The sequence below is a fragment of the Rhincodon typus genome, chromosome 16 (assembly GCF_021869965.1).
Source record: "Rhincodon typus isolate 14 chromosome 16, sRhiTyp1.1, whole genome shotgun sequence".
Classification (NCBI taxonomy): domain Eukaryota; kingdom Metazoa; phylum Chordata; class Chondrichthyes; order Orectolobiformes; family Rhincodontidae; genus Rhincodon; species Rhincodon typus.
Genome location: NC_063347.1, coordinates 1,705,091 through 1,721,837, shown reverse-complemented (window position 1 = coordinate 1,721,837; position 16,747 = coordinate 1,705,091). Strand labels below are relative to the sequence as shown.

Sequence of the window (16,747 nt, the reverse complement as noted above, 5' to 3'; positions counted from 1 at the left end):
CCCTATGGGGTATACAGCACTCTCGGAGCTCCCTATGGGGTATACAGAGTCTCGGAGATCCCTATGGGGTATACAGCACTCTCAGACCTCCCTATGGGGTATACAGCACTCTCGGAGCTCCCTATGGAGTATACAGCACTCTCGGAGCTCAGGAATCCCACAAACCGCATCACAAGATTGTTTTTCTTATTCATTGTGTGGGATGTGGGTGTCTTTGTCTGAGCCAGCATTTATTGCCTATCTCTTGTTGCCATTGAGAAGGTGGGGGTGAGCTGCCTTCTTGAACCGCTGCAGTCCATGTGCTGTGGGTTGACCCTCAATGCCCTTAGGGAGGGAATTCCAGGATTTTGACCCAGCAACAGTGAACGAACGGTGATATATTTCCAAGTCAGGATGGTGAGGGGCGTGGAGGGGAACTTGCAGGGGGTGGTGTTCCCATGTATCTGGTGCCCTTGTCCTTCTAGATGGAAGTGGTCGCGGGTTTGGAAGGTGCTGTTTGAGGATTTTTGGTGAATTCCTGCAATGCATCTTGTCGACAGTACACACTGCTGCTACTGAGCGTCGGTGGTGGAGGGAGGGGACATTTGTGGATGTGGTGCCAATCAAGTGGCTTCTTTGTCCTGGATGGTGTTGAGCTTCTTGAGTGATGTTGAAGCTGCCCCCATCCAGGCAAGTGGGGAGTATTCCATCACACTCCTGACTTGTGCCTTGTAGATGGTGGACAGGCTTTGGGGAGTCAGGAAGGGAGTTACTGGCCGCAGTATTCCCAACCTCTGATCTGCTCTTGTAGCTACTGTGTTAATGTGGTGAGTTCAGTTGAGTTTCGGTCAGTGGTAACCCCAGGATGTTGATAGTGGGGGATTCAATGATGGTAACACCATTGAATATCAAGGGGCGGTGGTTAAATTGTCTCTTATTGGTGATGGTCATAGCCTGGCATTTGTGTGGCATGAATGTCACTTGCCAATTGTCAGCCCAAGCCTGGATATTGTCCAGATCTTGTTGCATTTGAACATGGACTGCTTCAGTATCTGAGGAGTCGCAAATGGTGCTGAACATTGTGCAATCATCGGCAAACATCCCCACTTCTGACCTTATGATGGAGGGAAAGTCATTGATGAAGCAGCTGAAGGTGGTTGGGCCGAGGACACTACCCTGAGGAACTCCTGCAGGGATGTCCTGGAGCTAAGATGACTGACCCCCAACAACCATGAGCATCTTCCTATGTGTCAGGATGACTCTAACCACTGGAGCATTTGCCCCCTGATACTCATTGATTCCAGTTTTGCCAGGGCTCCTTGATTCCACACTCTGTTGAATGCAGCCTTGATATCAAGGGCTGTCACTCTCATCTCTCGTCTGGTAGAAATCTGTGAAGCTCTAATCCAGTGGACTGACTCACAAAATGTGGCCAGGTACTCTAGTAGATACTTGACAGAGAGCCTCACTATCAGAGGGTCAGTGCTGAGGCGGAACCGCACGACCCTCCTGAGGGAGTGCCGCACTGTTGGAGGGTCAGTGCTGAGGGAGTGCCGCACTGTCGGAGGGTCAGTGCTGAGGGAGTGCCGCACTGTCGGAGGGTCAGTGGTGAGGGAGTGCCGCACTGTCGGAGGGTCAGTGCTGAGGGAGTGCCGCACTGCTTCCTACTATATCTGAGACATAAACCTGGCTTTCACACAAATCATTAAGCTCACTAAAAAGCCCCATCAAAGGTACCACAGCATTTTTAGTTCAAAGTCCTCACAGAAGAAATTACAGAGAGAATAGCAGAAAGAGAAGACGTTCCTGACAGATGATCAATGGAGAAGACAGAACTTTCCATAAAACACATTCTGTGTGAACTTGGAGAGATTAAGTTTTAATTTATTATTGTCTTATTAATTGAGTTTATATAAGTGGGCCTTGAGTTTATTTGAACAGCATTCCAATAGAATTTAGTTCAGTTAGGAAATAATTAGTACTTAGGAGGGAATTGCTCACTTTGTTAGTAATTCTGGTAATTTGTTCATTGTTAAGATTAAATAAATAAATTGTTATTTATTATTTTTAGAGTGGATTAGGGATTTTTGTTCTTTTAACCACTCTTTTAACAGATTACAAGGGGAAGGGCAAGCTTCTCTGGGTCAAAAACAGAAGTTGCTGGAAAAACTGAGCAGGTCTGGCATCATCTGTGAAGAAAAGATCAGAGTTAACATTTTGGGTCTGGTGACCCTTCTTCAGTACTGGAGCTTTACTGCGTGTTTCAGGGATAATTATTAGAAAGGGAGCCTCTACTCCCATCATAATAGATTGGGGTTTGTGTTTTGGTTTAATTATTGGAAGACCTCAACTTCCCCTTTATAACAGTAGTGAGGGAGTGCTGCACCTTTGATGGTCAGTGCTGAGGGAGCGCGCACTGTCAGAGGGTCAGTGCTGAGGGAGTGCCGCACCGTCGGAGGTTCAGTGCTGAGGGACCACTGCACTGTCGGAGGGTCAGTGCTGAGGGAATGCCGCACTGTTAGAAGGTTACACTTAGTCTGGAGTCACATCTCGGCCAGGCCAGGTAACAGACAGCTGTTACGTCCCCTGAAGCACATTTGTGATGCAGAGTTTTTAGACTCTTAATTCCAGATCTTTAAATCAAATTGAAATTTCACCATCTGCTATGGCACAATTCTATCCCACTGCCCAGAATTTCACTTGGGTCTTTGACTTTATGGTCCAGTGATAGTTTCATGAGGTAATTGCCTCCCCTTCCTGTTACTATTTGTGGGATCGTGCCAAGATGTTTGCCCCATCTTAGTACATTGAAACAGCAGGGACTGCTTCATTGTCTGGGAAGTTCTAAGGTCACAACAGGAGCTGTAAAAATGCAATGTTGTTTGATTTCAGTTCATGCTGTTGGAGATTCTATCCATCAATCAGATTCCAAGTGGCTATGTGACCAACCCCGGGTGACTGGCACTGATTACATTGGTGCCAGGAAATGTGACTGTAACCATGGGGTGGTCTTTGGTGAGAATTTTTATGTGGTATTTGGAAGCCTAGCTTTTCACTCCTAAACTCGGTTCACTCACCAGTTTGGCTCCCTGTCAGTGTACCTTTGCCTCACATTTGCAGCTGTAATTTGTGCTGCACCTGGATGATGAAAATATTTCAAACACGGGGCAGTGCATCTCAGTGAAATCTTCTCCATTTCAAACCCCCACCCCACACCTTGTGCTGCTGCTCTCTGTAAAACAGTCCCATTCACATTCCAACATGACAAGATGGAAAATGAAATACCCTAGCCCTGAGGCCTCGGCACAGTATTCAGAGTCAGTCAGCGACTGTGGCAGTATCAGATGTGGAATCGAGGTTTTCAGGATGAGATAAGAAACAGATTGATTTGATGGGTGTTCACAAATGATGTGACTTTCAAATCGATCAGGAGTTTAGACTCGGCTGTTTATTCCCATTGATGTGAAACTCACCCCCTCCTTTTCATCAACCTCAGAAAATATTAACTAGTTTCATGAGGTTTCCAAAGTGATCAAGGTGAGTGATGTTCACAGAATCACAGGATTATTACAGTGCAGAAGGAGACCATTCAGCCCATCATGTTTATCTCTGGCTCTCTGAGCATTTTGACTGAGTGTCTATCTCCATCCTTTGCCCTGTATCCCTGCTCCTTGTTTCTATTTAAATGATCATTCAGATCCTTCTTGAACATTTCAATTCAACCTTGCAGCATTTCATTTCCATTCACTTTAGACCAGACCTTAACCACTCACTGTGATTAAAAAAGCACTCATTTTATTTTTTTCTTTTGCCACTTTACAACTGTACCCTCTGGTTCTCAATCTGTTTACAAATGGAAACAGTTTCTCCCTATCCAATTTAAACAGCACGTTTACGATTTTGAAAACCTCTATCAAACCTTATCTTAACCTTCTCTCCGACGAGAACAGCTGCATCTTCCCAAAAATATTCTCATAACCACAATGACTAATCCCTGGAACCATTTTCATAAACTCTACCAAACTCTACACTGCCTGTATCAAACACTCCTGGGACAGGGACAGCACGGGGTTAGATACAGAGTAAAGCTTCCTCTGCACTGTCCTCATCAAACCCTCCCAGGACAGGGACAGCACAGGGTTAGATTAGAGTTTTGTCCAATGGATGAATGAAGACCAGGAATAGGATTGTCAGGTCCCTGAGGTTCTCGACAGAAAGGCAGGAAGATGTGAGAAGGAGAGAGCAGGCATTATCCCAAACTCTGTCCTGTGACTGAATAAATTCTCCACTGAGCTTTACTGCACTGCCTTTCCAGGTAGTGTTCCCACTATCTCGAAGGTGGAGGGCGGAGGGTTGAAGTGAGTGATCTGAGTTAGGTCAGTTTCATGTGTAATGCCGTGGTCAGGACGGTGCCAGTCATCAGTGATGACCTGCTGGAGCAATGCCAGGCTGGGTGCAGTGTTCCTGCTGGCCTCACGACATGCTGCACCTTTCATCACTTTCAACCACTGTTCCTGAGTGAACAATGATCCTGACCCTTTTTATTCAATCTGAAGAGGGGGATTACAATGACACGACCTCACTGAAATACCCCTCAACAGTAAAAGGGGCAAATTGTTCTTCCTCTCAGTTATTTGCCTAGACTCATTACATTTTGCTATTCCCAACCTCACTTCACTATAGTCTGCCATATCCCCATTCCATACCCCATCCTACACCCTCCTTCCACCCAACACCCCCTCAAAAGGCTGGAGGCTGTGGCAGATATTATCTCCATAAATCGTAAATTGCTGGAAAGGTTCAGCAGGCCAGGCAGAATCAGTGGAGAGAAATCAGAATTAATGTTTTGGATCGAGTGACCCTTCCTCAGAACGGTCCTCTGAGGATGGGTCACTCGACCTGAAATGTTAACTCTGATTTCTCTCCATGGATGCTGCCAGACCTGCTGAGCTTTTCCAGCAATTTCTATTTTTGTTTCTGATTTACAGCATCTGCAGTTCTTTCGGTTTTTAACTCTATCAATCTCTGTACTGATCATGTCACTGCCCCTGGCTGTTACAGTAAAAACTCTGCAACAGAGTCTTCTCCTGTGATCTTACTGTTTCTGGTTAGTGATTGTACACTGTACCGAGCTGCCATTTGAGATGCACGAGTCCAAACTGTAATCCTTGCCCCAACAATTGGATATCACCACCCAGGATGGTGAGTGGCTTGGAGGGGAACTTGGAGGGGCTGGTGTTCCCATGTATCTGCTGCCCTTGTCCTTCTAGATGGAAGTGGTGGTGGGTTTGGAAGGTGCTGCCTGAGGATCTTTGAATTTCTGCAGTGCGTCTTGTAGATAGTACACATTGCTGCTACTGAGCGTCGGTGGGTGGAGGGAGTGGGATGTTTGTGGATGTGGTGCCAATCAAGCGGCTACTTTGTCCTGGATGGTGTCAAACTTCTTGAGTGTTGTTGGGGCTGCACCCATCCAGGCAAGTGGGGAGTATTCCATCACACTCCTGACTTGTGCCTTGTAGATGGTGGACAGGCTTTGGGGAGCCAGGAGGTGAGAAATCTTATTCAACTTTTGGAAGAGGTGGCAAAGGTAGTGGACAGGGAATGTCTATAGATATTATTGAAAGCAACGTCCAGACATCACCTAATAACAGGCTGTTTGTTAAAGTTGAACCTTATGGAATTGAAGGTGAATTATTGACCTGGTTCAGGTACTGATAGAGTCAAAGGAGACAGAAAGGAGAGATATGGGCATGTGCAGACCTTACAGGGATATGCGTCAGGCCTCAACTATTCACAGGATTTCAAAATTGGATATTCAGACTGCAGTGATTTAAGAAGGCAACTCACTACCACCTCCTCCAGGGCAACTAGGGATGGGCAATAAATGCTGGACCAGCCAGCAACACCTGCATCCCATGAAGGAACAATAAAAGAAAAAACTTGGAATTTGCCACTGGCACAAAGATAGGTGGGATTGTAAGCAGTGTAGAATGGGCCATAATATTACAAAGACATTCTGATAGTTGGAGGGAGCTGGATTAACATCAGTAGCGATACAGTCAGTAACACAGGGTGCTGGGGGGGGGAGAGGGATTAACATCAGTAGGGATACAGCCAGTAACACAGGGTGCTGGAGGAGGGGTGGAGAGAGGGGTTACTGAGTGACAGTGTGAGGGAGAGGGAATAACATCAGTAGGGATACAGTCAGTAACACAGGGCGCTGGGGAGAGAGGGGTTACTGAGTGACAGTGTGAGGGAGCTGGATTAACATTAGGAGAGATACAGTATGTAACACAGTGTGTAGATTCTGTGACTAGAATAAGAAGCTAATTATGGAGGGGGAATTGGTATATTGGGATTCTTCCCACAGGAGGAGAGAAGAGCTAAGAAAAGTTTTTATAATTTTGAAAGAGTTTTGACAGAGTGAAAGATTGATTGTGATGCCTTGAAAGAGTGTCCCTAATTTAGAATGTCAGAGAGTAAGGAGAGAAATTAAGTGAAATTTTCTTCTTGAAAGAATTGTCGACCCTGGTTAAGATAAAGCTTGTTGTATCTTTAATGCGAAACATGATAAATATTTGATTCTGAAGACCATATCAGACTGGAACAGTGAGGGTGTGGACGTCCCGTAGTGAGATTGGTTTTGTTGTTGTCCTAAGGAACCAGCCAGGATCTGGTGGGATGAATGATCTCCCAATGAGCTGGAAACCTCTTGGGTTCTCTCGCTGTGGATTGTAGGAAGAAGGGGAGATTGAGGAAGTTGAGGAGTTTCCAGGGAAAGGGTGAGGTGAAAATTTCATGGAGCATGGTCAGGAAAATGGGGTGGAGAGGCAGATTTGCCATGTTCCAATCACCCGGTGGAACAAGATGTCCAAAGATGTTCAGGTTAGGTGAATTGACCATGGTATATGCAGGGTCTGCATGGGATGCTCTTTAGCAGGTTGGTGCAGATTCAATGGGCCAAATGGCCTCTATCTGCATTCTATGGATTCTATGATTCTATTCTAACAGGCTCAGGTTGAATGGTTTCCTCCTGTTGCAATGTTCATATGAACAACACATCATCTTAGTCACTGGTCACTGATACCTTCTCCCTCACCAACTCTGAAACTTGCCCTTTTCTCTCCTGTAGCAGTGAGCAGCTTTGCTCAGGATCTCCCGTCCTTACCTCATGGATGTACAGAGGGAAGCTGTTACCCAGCAACCGGTAACCTCCTGATTGGACGAGCTCACAACCTAACTGCCTCATCTACCTGTGGGATGGAACAGCCAAGTGACTACTGTATTGTCAGCCACCTCCAGGTAAGTGAGAGAGAGCCGGGGGGGATGAGCAGCAATTAGCCATTGTCAATCCACCAGGACTGGCCTGCAAAGTGATCATTTCTGCTGCTAGCAAACATCTGGGAGAAGAATCATAGCAGGGTTTTGTACCAGATTATTTTAGCTTTATTTGGATTATTTACTGTTCAGGCCATAGGATAAAGGAGCTAGAGTAGGCCACTTGGCCTATTGAGCCCCTTTCACTATTCTCAGGACCATACCTGAGACACCATGTACAGTTTTGGTCACCTTGTCTAAAAAGATGGAGATGAATGTTTTGGAAACATTTTGGAAAATATTCATTAATCTAACACGTGGAATTAAAACAGAAGGTGCTGGAGAAACTCCACAGGATCTGGCATCATCGTTGGAGAGAGAAAAAGAGTTAATGTTCCGAGTCTGATATGAATCTTTTTCAGAATTTTGAAGATTGGGTAAATCACAAAGGGTTCAGAGAGTAAGGGGAGAGCGAGGTTAGACAACATGGAATATTAAAAGGTGTGGGGAGTGAGGGAAGGGTGAGATTAGACTGGGTGGGATATTAAAGGGAGTGGGCAGTGGGGAGGGAAAGTGGGATTAGACTAGGTGGGATATTAAAGGGAGCCAGGAGTGAGAGGGAGCGTGGAATTAGACTGGGTGGGATATTATAGGGAGGGGGAGAGTGGGGGAGAGTGGGATTAGACTGGGTGGGATATTAAAGGGAGGGGGAGAGTGGGATTAGACTGTGTGGGATATTTAAGGGAGGAAGGAGTGATGGGGAGAGTGGGATTAGACTGGGTGGGATATTTAAGAGAGGGGGGAGGGAGGGGGAGAGTGGGATTAGACTGGGTGGGATATTTAAGGGAGTGAAGAGAGTGTTGCGGTGCTGAATGGCCTAATTCTCTGATGGAATATTGAATGTTATTTTCTGTGCCTCATTCTCCGTTTCAATGTGGTGTCTTTCTCTCTCTCTCAGACTGCACTGTCACCCTCATCATCCCCCTTTCTCCTCGCTGAACACAAGCTTTAATTTCTTGTTGTGAATTAAACAAGTAAAAAGAGATAAGATCGAAATGCTCAAGTAGACACTTCAATGTGGGTGCCACCAACACAGGCCTCTGACTCATTAAAGGAGAAACTCTCCTTATCAGCACACTGCACTATCGCCATGCCAACGGTTCCTGGAGATGCTGTGATACTGAGATGCTTGTGTTTATTTTGTCTAACATGATTTTGATAAAATAAATATAAATTTGAAATAAAAAGGGCAGCTGGTAGCAATAAATTGATCATATCCTGAGACAGGAGGTGATGAGGATGCAGCAGTGGGGAGGTTGGACATTGAATAGTATCACCGTTCAGTCTCAGTGTCACACTGCACCAGGGGCAGGGAGGTGTGGGGAAATGATAGACCCCTTATTGCAGTGTCGAAACCCCAGAGCAGGTCAGGGTACAGCATCATTCCGATTGCTGCTCTCCTGAGAATTACTTTTGGAACGAAAATGCACCTTGCTGTTGAAAGCAGATCAGAAATTCTAAATGATAAAGTGCAACTTCATTTATGTGGTGCTTTTCTGGAGTTCAGGAAGCACTTAGCAAAGCAACTCCAAAACTCCAAGATACTTAGAAACCAATTAAGTGCACTGAAACTTAGTGGTGCAGATTAATACAGGAGTGTGATGGAATACTCCCCACTTGCCTGGATGGGTGCAGCTCCAACAACACTCAAGGAGTTTGACACCATCCAGGACAAAGCAGCCACTTGATTGGCACCACATCCACAAACACCCCACTCCCTCCACCACCGACGCTCAGTAGCAGCAGTGTGTACTATCTACAAGATGCACCGCAGAAATTCACCAAAGATCCTCAGGCAGCACCTTCCTAAGGTGCTCACCCTTGAGGGGGCAATGGCCTAGTGGTATTATTGCTGTTAATCCAGAGACACAGGTAATGGTCCGGTGATACGGGTTCGAAACCCGCCACGGCAGGAGGTAGAATTTGAATTCAATAAATATCTGGAATTAAGAGTTTAATGATGACCATGAATCCATTGTCAATTATCAGACGACCCATCTGGTTCACTAATGTCCTTTAGGAAAGGAAACGGCCATCCTAACCTAGTCTGACCTACATGTGACTCCAGACCCACAGAAACATGGTTGACTCTGAACTGCCCTCTGGGCAATTAGGGATGGGCAATAAATGCTGCCTGGTCAGTGACACCCTCATCCCATGAATGAATAAAGGAAAAAAATCCACGATCACTTCCATCTGGAAGGACAAGGGCAGCAGATACACGGGAACACCAGCCCCCTGCAAGTTCCCCTCCAAGCCACTCACCATCCTGACTTGGAAATATATCGCCGTTCCTTCACTGTCACTGGGTCAAAATCCTGGAATTCCCTCCCTAAGGACACTGTAGGTCAACCCACAGCAGGTGGTTTGCAGCGGTTCAAGAAGGCAGCTCACCCCCACCTTCTCAAGGGCATCTAAGAATGGGCAATAAAAATGCTCGCCCATTCAGAGATGCCCACATCCCTCATGAATTAAAAAAAACAAATTTGCAGAAACGGCTCTGGGATACGTAACCACTTGGGCTGTTTTTAGTCGCCAGATGAGGAATTTAAATAGTTAAAAAGAAGTCGAGTATATCAATGACATTAGGATTTACTCCATTTTCTGAGGGGTGTACCCACGACACAGTCCAAAACTATACAAGAGGTTGTGGAGATTTACCCAGAGTGAAAGCAGTGATGAGGGTCTGAAGTGAATGTGGGAACACTGTGAAGCTGGGATTGTGTAACTTGGAACCAAGTTGGTTAAGAGGCGATTTAATGGAGGAGTTGAAAGATTGTGAAGAACATATGAGGAAACTATATCCAGTTGCAATTTCAGTTGTTAATTTTAAATCTGAGACAGATACATTTTTGATATGGGCCAAACGCAGGTATATGGAGTTAGACAACAGATCTGCCATGATCTCATTGAATGGTGGAACAGGCTCAAGGGGCTGAATGGCCTACTCTTGTTTCTATGTTCCTAATGGCCAGAGTGACAGATGTTCAGAAGGGCACTAGGTGTGTTCCGCAGGATTTTGGGAGTGGTCTAGGAGACCAGGGAAGAACTCAGAGTGATTGTATCTCTCTGTGCCAAAGAAGCTGGGAGCGGAGCAGTCAGTTCTAGGATCTGTATGCCCGAAACAATGGGAACCTCAGGAAATGCACTCCACTTGGCTGGATAACACAGAGTTACCATCAACAACACCATCGCAGCATGAGTGCTCAAGCTGGAAAGTGCAGCCGCTTTCCTTTCCTTTGATCGTGGGGTGCGAGTGCCACTGGCCAAGCCAACTTTTATTGCCCAGGGGGCATTTCAGAGTCAACCGGTTTGCTGTGGGTCTGGAGTCATGTGTAGGCCAGACCAGGTTAGGGACAGCGGATTTCCTTCCTGAAACAGTGCCATGGCCATTATTAAATGAGCTGAATTACTCCCCTCCTGGTTTTCTTTCTAATTTTTAAATTTCACCACCTGCCATGATGAAAATATAACCCATGTTCCCAGAATGTTAGGCTAGTTAGCTGGATTACCAATCCAGTCACATTATCACTACAACACCCAAGACAATTGAGTAAAAGCTAGATAATGCAGAAAGGAATGGAAGGATGTGTCGATAATGCAGGAGGAGATTCATGTACAGCATACGCACAAGTATGAATCAGATGGACTGAGTGGCCTGCTTCTGTACCATAGTTCCAGTATAAGCAGGAACAGTACCAGTCAGAGGAGGCTGGAATAAGACTCAACAGACCTTGTTTCATTCCGTTGAATATTTAAATAAAAACAGCTCTCTTTAACAGATTTTGAACTTTAAGATGAAATCCAAAATGGTTTCAGTGTTGTTTACCGACAAGTGAACTTCTGGCAATTAGGAGGAGGACACTGGGAGGTGAGGCTTGGCCAGAGTCAGTATAACTCCCACTTAGGAATGTAATGAAGAGATGCTGCTGAGGCAGAGAGATGGCAGAGTGTTGGTGACGCAAACTCTGTTAACATTGTTGTGTGTTAACACTTGCCTTTCTTTCGAGGCACTGGGGATATTTTTATGAATTTGAGAAACTGCTTCTACTTTGAAATTGTTGTTCCTGTATCTAAATTTTATTGATCATTACAAATATTTTTAATGTATACCACTCTTATAGAAGTTTACCCCAGTGAGAGTCAGTGTGTGTGTGGGACCCCGTACCCCAGTGAGAGTCAGTGTGTGTGGGACTGTACCCCAGTGAGAGTCAGTGTGTGTGTGGGACCCCGTACCCCAGTGAGAGTCAGTGTGTGTGTGTGGGACCCCGTACCCCAGTGAGAGTCAGTGTACGTGTGGGACCCCATATCCCAGTGAGAGTCAGTGTGTGTGTGTGGGACCCCATATCCCAGTGAGAGTCAGTGTGTGTGTGTGGGACCCCATATCCCAGTGAGAGTCAGTGTGTGTGTGGGACTGTGCAGACTGGCACAGTAACACAGTCTTGGTCCTACACTGGGAGTTTTGCCTGGTCTGAAGTTTGGAACTTGAGCCCTGACCTTCACTGTCAGAAACAAGAAAGTCACCCACTGAATCGCTGTCAAGAGAGAAGCAATGAAAGTCAACGAAAGACAATTTTACAATTGTAACGAGTTGTGTAACAAAGGTTCTGGGTGTTCCAGTGATTGTGGAGCTATGCAGAGAGAGATCAAACACATAACAAAGTGCCTTATTTGCCTTGGCTTCAAACCAGGATTGAATGAAGGGAGTGGCAGAGGTTAAATTAAATCAAAATGTAATAACATGGCTGAATACGAAGAGGAATGAGAGATTACAGGGTGAAAATAAGCTGGAGGTGTAACAAACACTTGCAATATCTGAGCAATATTGACTGTGGTTGGACTTCTCTGTGGGACAATGTCATTGTGGATTGTCACATCAGTTTGTTTGTTCCCTGGCACAGTGAGTTCGGGGTAAGCTGAGAAAGCTGGTGAGAATGGACTACCCCCCCCCGGTTTGTTAATCCACCAGGCGAGAAATCATGTCACACCACAACAGTTTGGGATTTGCATTTTGTATCATGCACAGAATAAAGTCATGTTTACACCAAAGAAACAGGGCATTCGGCCCAGCTACTCCATGCAAGTATTTATTCTCTGCTTGAGCATCCTTCAGCTAGCCTTAACATCACATCCTTCTATCCATCTTCCACATAAACTGGACACATGCACTTACACATTAGAATAATCATAGGCCATTCAGCCCCTTGGACTCTGCTCCAGCAATCAATGACCGATGGAATTGTGGCTTTAACAGAACCCTCCTATCTAGCCTGACACCCTAGTTCCCTCAGTTGTCTAAAAATCTAACTACCTCCACCTCAAAAATACTCAAGGAGCTCAGCTCCACCTCACTCTGAGGAACAATGTTTCACAGACATGACACTCAGAGAGAATAAAGTTCTCCTCATCGTGGTCTTAAATGGAAGGGCTTTTATTTTTAACCTCTGTCCCTCCCACCAGGGGAGAAGGAAAGTTAGGAGGCCAAAACTCTGCACAATTCTCCAGATGTGCGCTCAGCCGTAATAAAACATAACCACTTTGAGATTCCATTCCCCTTTGAAGTAAGCTGCAACATTTAATTCCCCTTTCTAATCACCTCCTGTACATGCAAACTAACATCAGTGACTAATGAGGTGAGAGTGAAGGTCCTTACTATCAAGGCTGCATTCGACCATGTGCCCCAGCAAAACTGGAATCATTGGGTGTCGGGGGCAAACTCTCCACTGGTTGGAGCCATACCTGGTCATGGGGGCATTGTTGGAGGTCAGTCGTCTCAGCTCCAGGCCATCTCTGCAGGCGTTCCTCAGGGTAGTGTCCTCGGCCCAACCATCTTCAGCTGCTTCATCAATGACCTTCCCTCCATCATAAGGTCAGAAGTGGGGATGTTCACCAATGATTGCACAATGTTCAGCACCATTCACCACTCCTCAGATACTAAAGCAGTCCATGTCCAAATGCAACAAGATCTGGACAATATCCAGGCTTGGGCTGACAAATGGCAAGTGACATTCGTGCCACACAAATGCCAGGCTATGACCATCACCAATAAGAGACAATCTAACCACCACCCCTTGAAATTCAGAGTGTTACCATCACTGAATCCCCCAAAATCAACCTCCTTGAGGTTATTATTGAACAGATATATCGCCGTTCCTTCACTGTCACTGGGTCAGAATCCTGGAATTCCCTCCCTAAGGGCATTGAGGGTCAACCTACAGCACATGGACTGCAGCGGTTCAAGAAGGCAGCTCACCCCCACCTAGGGACTGGCAATAAATGCTGGCCCACTGAGCAACACCAGTGTTCCATGAGTGAATAAAAATAATGAATTGAAATTGAAAGGTGCATCCCAGCATGGTGTCTGTATCTGAGCGGGTGGGCAATGCATTTATCATGGGGAGAGGCCATTAACCTGAAACATTAATTCTGTGTCTCTTTGTGCTGATTTGTGTGACCTGGTAAGCATTTTCAGCATTTTCTGTTTTTAATTTAGTTTATCAGCAGCTGCAGTATTTTGCTTTTGTCCATTGCCATCACACAGGGCTTGAATGATTTATTGTCACATGTACCGAAATACAGTGAAAAGCTTTACTTACAAGCAGTATGGGCAGATCATAGTAAGCAAAGGATGCACAGATCAAAAAGACTCAGACAGAGGAATACAGGCTACATTGCACAGGGCAAGCATTAGGCGAGATCAACATTAGCATGATCCATGTTATTTGAGGCTAGAAAGTCCATTTATCAGTCTGATAAGAAGAAGCTGTTCCTGAACCTGCTCGTGCGTGAGTTCAGGCTGATGGAAGTAGGAGATCATTACCGGGGTGCAATGGGTCTTCGATGATGTTGGCCGCCTTTCTGTGGCAGTGAGCCGTGTAAATGGAGTCCATGGATGGAAGGTTGGTTTCTGTGATGGTCTGGGCTGTGCACACCACCTTCTGTAGTTTCTCACAGTCCTGGGCAGAACCGTTGCCATACCAGGGCGTTATGCACCCAGACAGTATGCTTTCAATGGTGATTCTGTAGAAGTTGGTGAGGGACCTTACGGACATGCCAAATTTCCTGAGCTGCCTGAGGAAGAAGAGACGTTGTTGTGCCTTCTTAACTGTTGCATCTACGTGGGAAGACCAGGACAGGTTGTCGGTTTTCGTCACTCCGAGGAACTTGATGCTGTCCACCCTCTCAACCTCAGTTCCATTGCTGTAGATGGAAGTGTGTTCTCCTCCTTTCTTTCTGAAATCAATGGTCAGTTCTTCAGTTTTGCCAAGATTGCAAGACAGATTGTTTTCATTGCGCCACGTCATCAAGCTCTCTATCTCCCTTCTGTATTTTGACGCATCATTGCTAGAAATCCGTCCCACTGCGATGGTGTTGTTAGTGAACTTGTAGATGGCCTTCATTCGGAGTTTGGCAACACAGTCGTAGGTGTACAGGGAGTACAGTAGTGGCTGGGTGTACAGGGAGTACAGTAGGGGGTATGTGTACAGGGAGTACAGTAGGGGCTGGGTGTACAGGGAGTACAGTAGGGGGCTGGGTGTACAGGGAGTACACTAGTGGCTGGGTGTACAGGGAGTACAGTAGGGGCTGGGTGTACAGGGAGTACAGGAGGGGGCTGAGGACACATCCTTGGGGGGCTCCAGTGTTGAGTGTTACTGTGGAGGGGCTGCAGTTACCTATCCTCACTGATTGCGGTCTGTGGGTCAGAAAGCTGAGGATCCAGTTGCAAAGGGCGGAGCCAAGACCAAGGTGTCGGAGTTTTGAGATCAGTCTGGAGGGGATAATGGCGTTGAAGGCGGTGCTGGAGTCAATGAGCAGGAGTCTGACGTAGGTGTCCTTATTGTCCAGATGTTCCGGGGACGATTGCAGGGCTTAGGGATATGGCATCAGCTGCAGACCTGTAACGGTTGCAAGGAATCGAGGCAGGCTGGGAGACTGGAGTTGATGTGGGCCATGACCAGCCTCTTGAAGCACTTCCTAATTATTGAGCTCAGAACCACAGGGCAGTAGTCATTAAGGCACACTGCATGTGTTTTCTTAGGTACAAGGATGAGGGTGGTCTTCTTGAAGCAGGTGGGGACTTTGGCCTGTAGGAGGGGGAGGTTGAAGGTGTCGGTGAATACCTCCGCTAGTTGGTCCGCACAGGATCTGAATGCTCAGCCGGGGACACCGTCCGGGCCCATCGCTTTCCTTGGGTTGACTTCCAGGAAGACTGATCTCATGTCTGAAGGCTTTCATCAACTCGCATTCATGTCACACTTTGAAAAACGTGTGTTCAGTGGAGAAGGGTGTGTTGCAAAGCACTGTGTGATGTCTTAAAATTATTTCTAAATATACGTGTTAGGTCATCTCAGCTACAGGTGGGATTTGAGCCCAGTTCCTCCCGTCTAGTGCTGGGAACACTACCCAAATACCTCAAGCGCTCTTCCGTTCACTGTCTTTTCACTGCAGTAACGTTTGGCCCATTAGGAACATTATTTTCTTTTCCGGTTAGAATGAACAGAATGTTTGAGCTGACTCCTGTTTGACTGCTTTAAGTGAGACATCGCTGGGAGTGGCAAAAACAATAATTTCACACAATACTTCCATTCAGATTCAGATTCTACCTTGTAATTACACATTTTTTGATGCTGAAGAGATTTGTACAGAGGATTAAACGTAAGGTTAAACCCCGGTCAGTGCAGGTTTATTGATGCAGAAGTTTCAAAATGGCAAAGAAAGGTTTTCACTTGTATAGCAACTGTTACAACCTGGGGACAAATGAAAGTATTTTATAGCCAATCAAGTACTTTTGAAGTGCAGTCACTGTTGTCATGTTGAAATGCAGCAGCCAATTTGCTGAACAGCAAGATTCTCTATAAACAGCAGTGATGTAAAAACCAGAACATCTGACATTGATGTGGGGTAAGGGGTAAATATTGGCCAGGAAACAAAAGAGTGCCCACTAGGGCAGACAGTTACCACTGTGGAAAAGGTTCTTCCTCATGCTGCCCTACGATCTTTGTTCAATACCTGCACTCTAGCCTTTCACTATCTACCTTACTTAAAGCATGTCATAGACTAAGGCTCTGCTACTAACAGCTCGGAAGACAAACCAGACAGGCTGGGGTAGTTTTCCTTACAGCAGAGTAAGCAGGGATCAATAATCAGGGAACACAGTTTTAAGGAGGTTAAGAGGAAATCTGAGGAAAACATTTTTTCAGCCCAAAGATGGTAAGAATCTGGAACTTATTGCCTATAATGGTGTAGGAGGCAGGAACTCTCAAAATATTTCAGAAGTGTTTAGATGAGCACTTGAAAGACCATGGCATACAAGATTCCAGGTTAAGTGCTTGGAAATGGGATTCGAAGGGATGGATGTTTGATGACCAACGCAGACACAGTGGGGCTAATG

The 16,747-nt window shown here is 45.9% G+C and overlaps 1 protein-coding gene across 1 annotated transcript in view; it reads left to right on the top strand.

Annotated features, from left to right (window-relative positions):
- Window positions 1–16,747, top strand: part of LOC109923605 (laminin subunit beta-1-like) — a 162,646-nt gene that overhangs the window by 22,248 nt on the left and 123,651 nt on the right. The window contains exon 3 of the mRNA XM_048606657.1: window positions 7,112–7,281. Coding sequence (XP_048462614.1) covers window positions 7,112–7,281 — 170 coding nt within the window. The remainder of the gene's footprint in view (window positions 1–7,111; window positions 7,282–16,747) is intronic.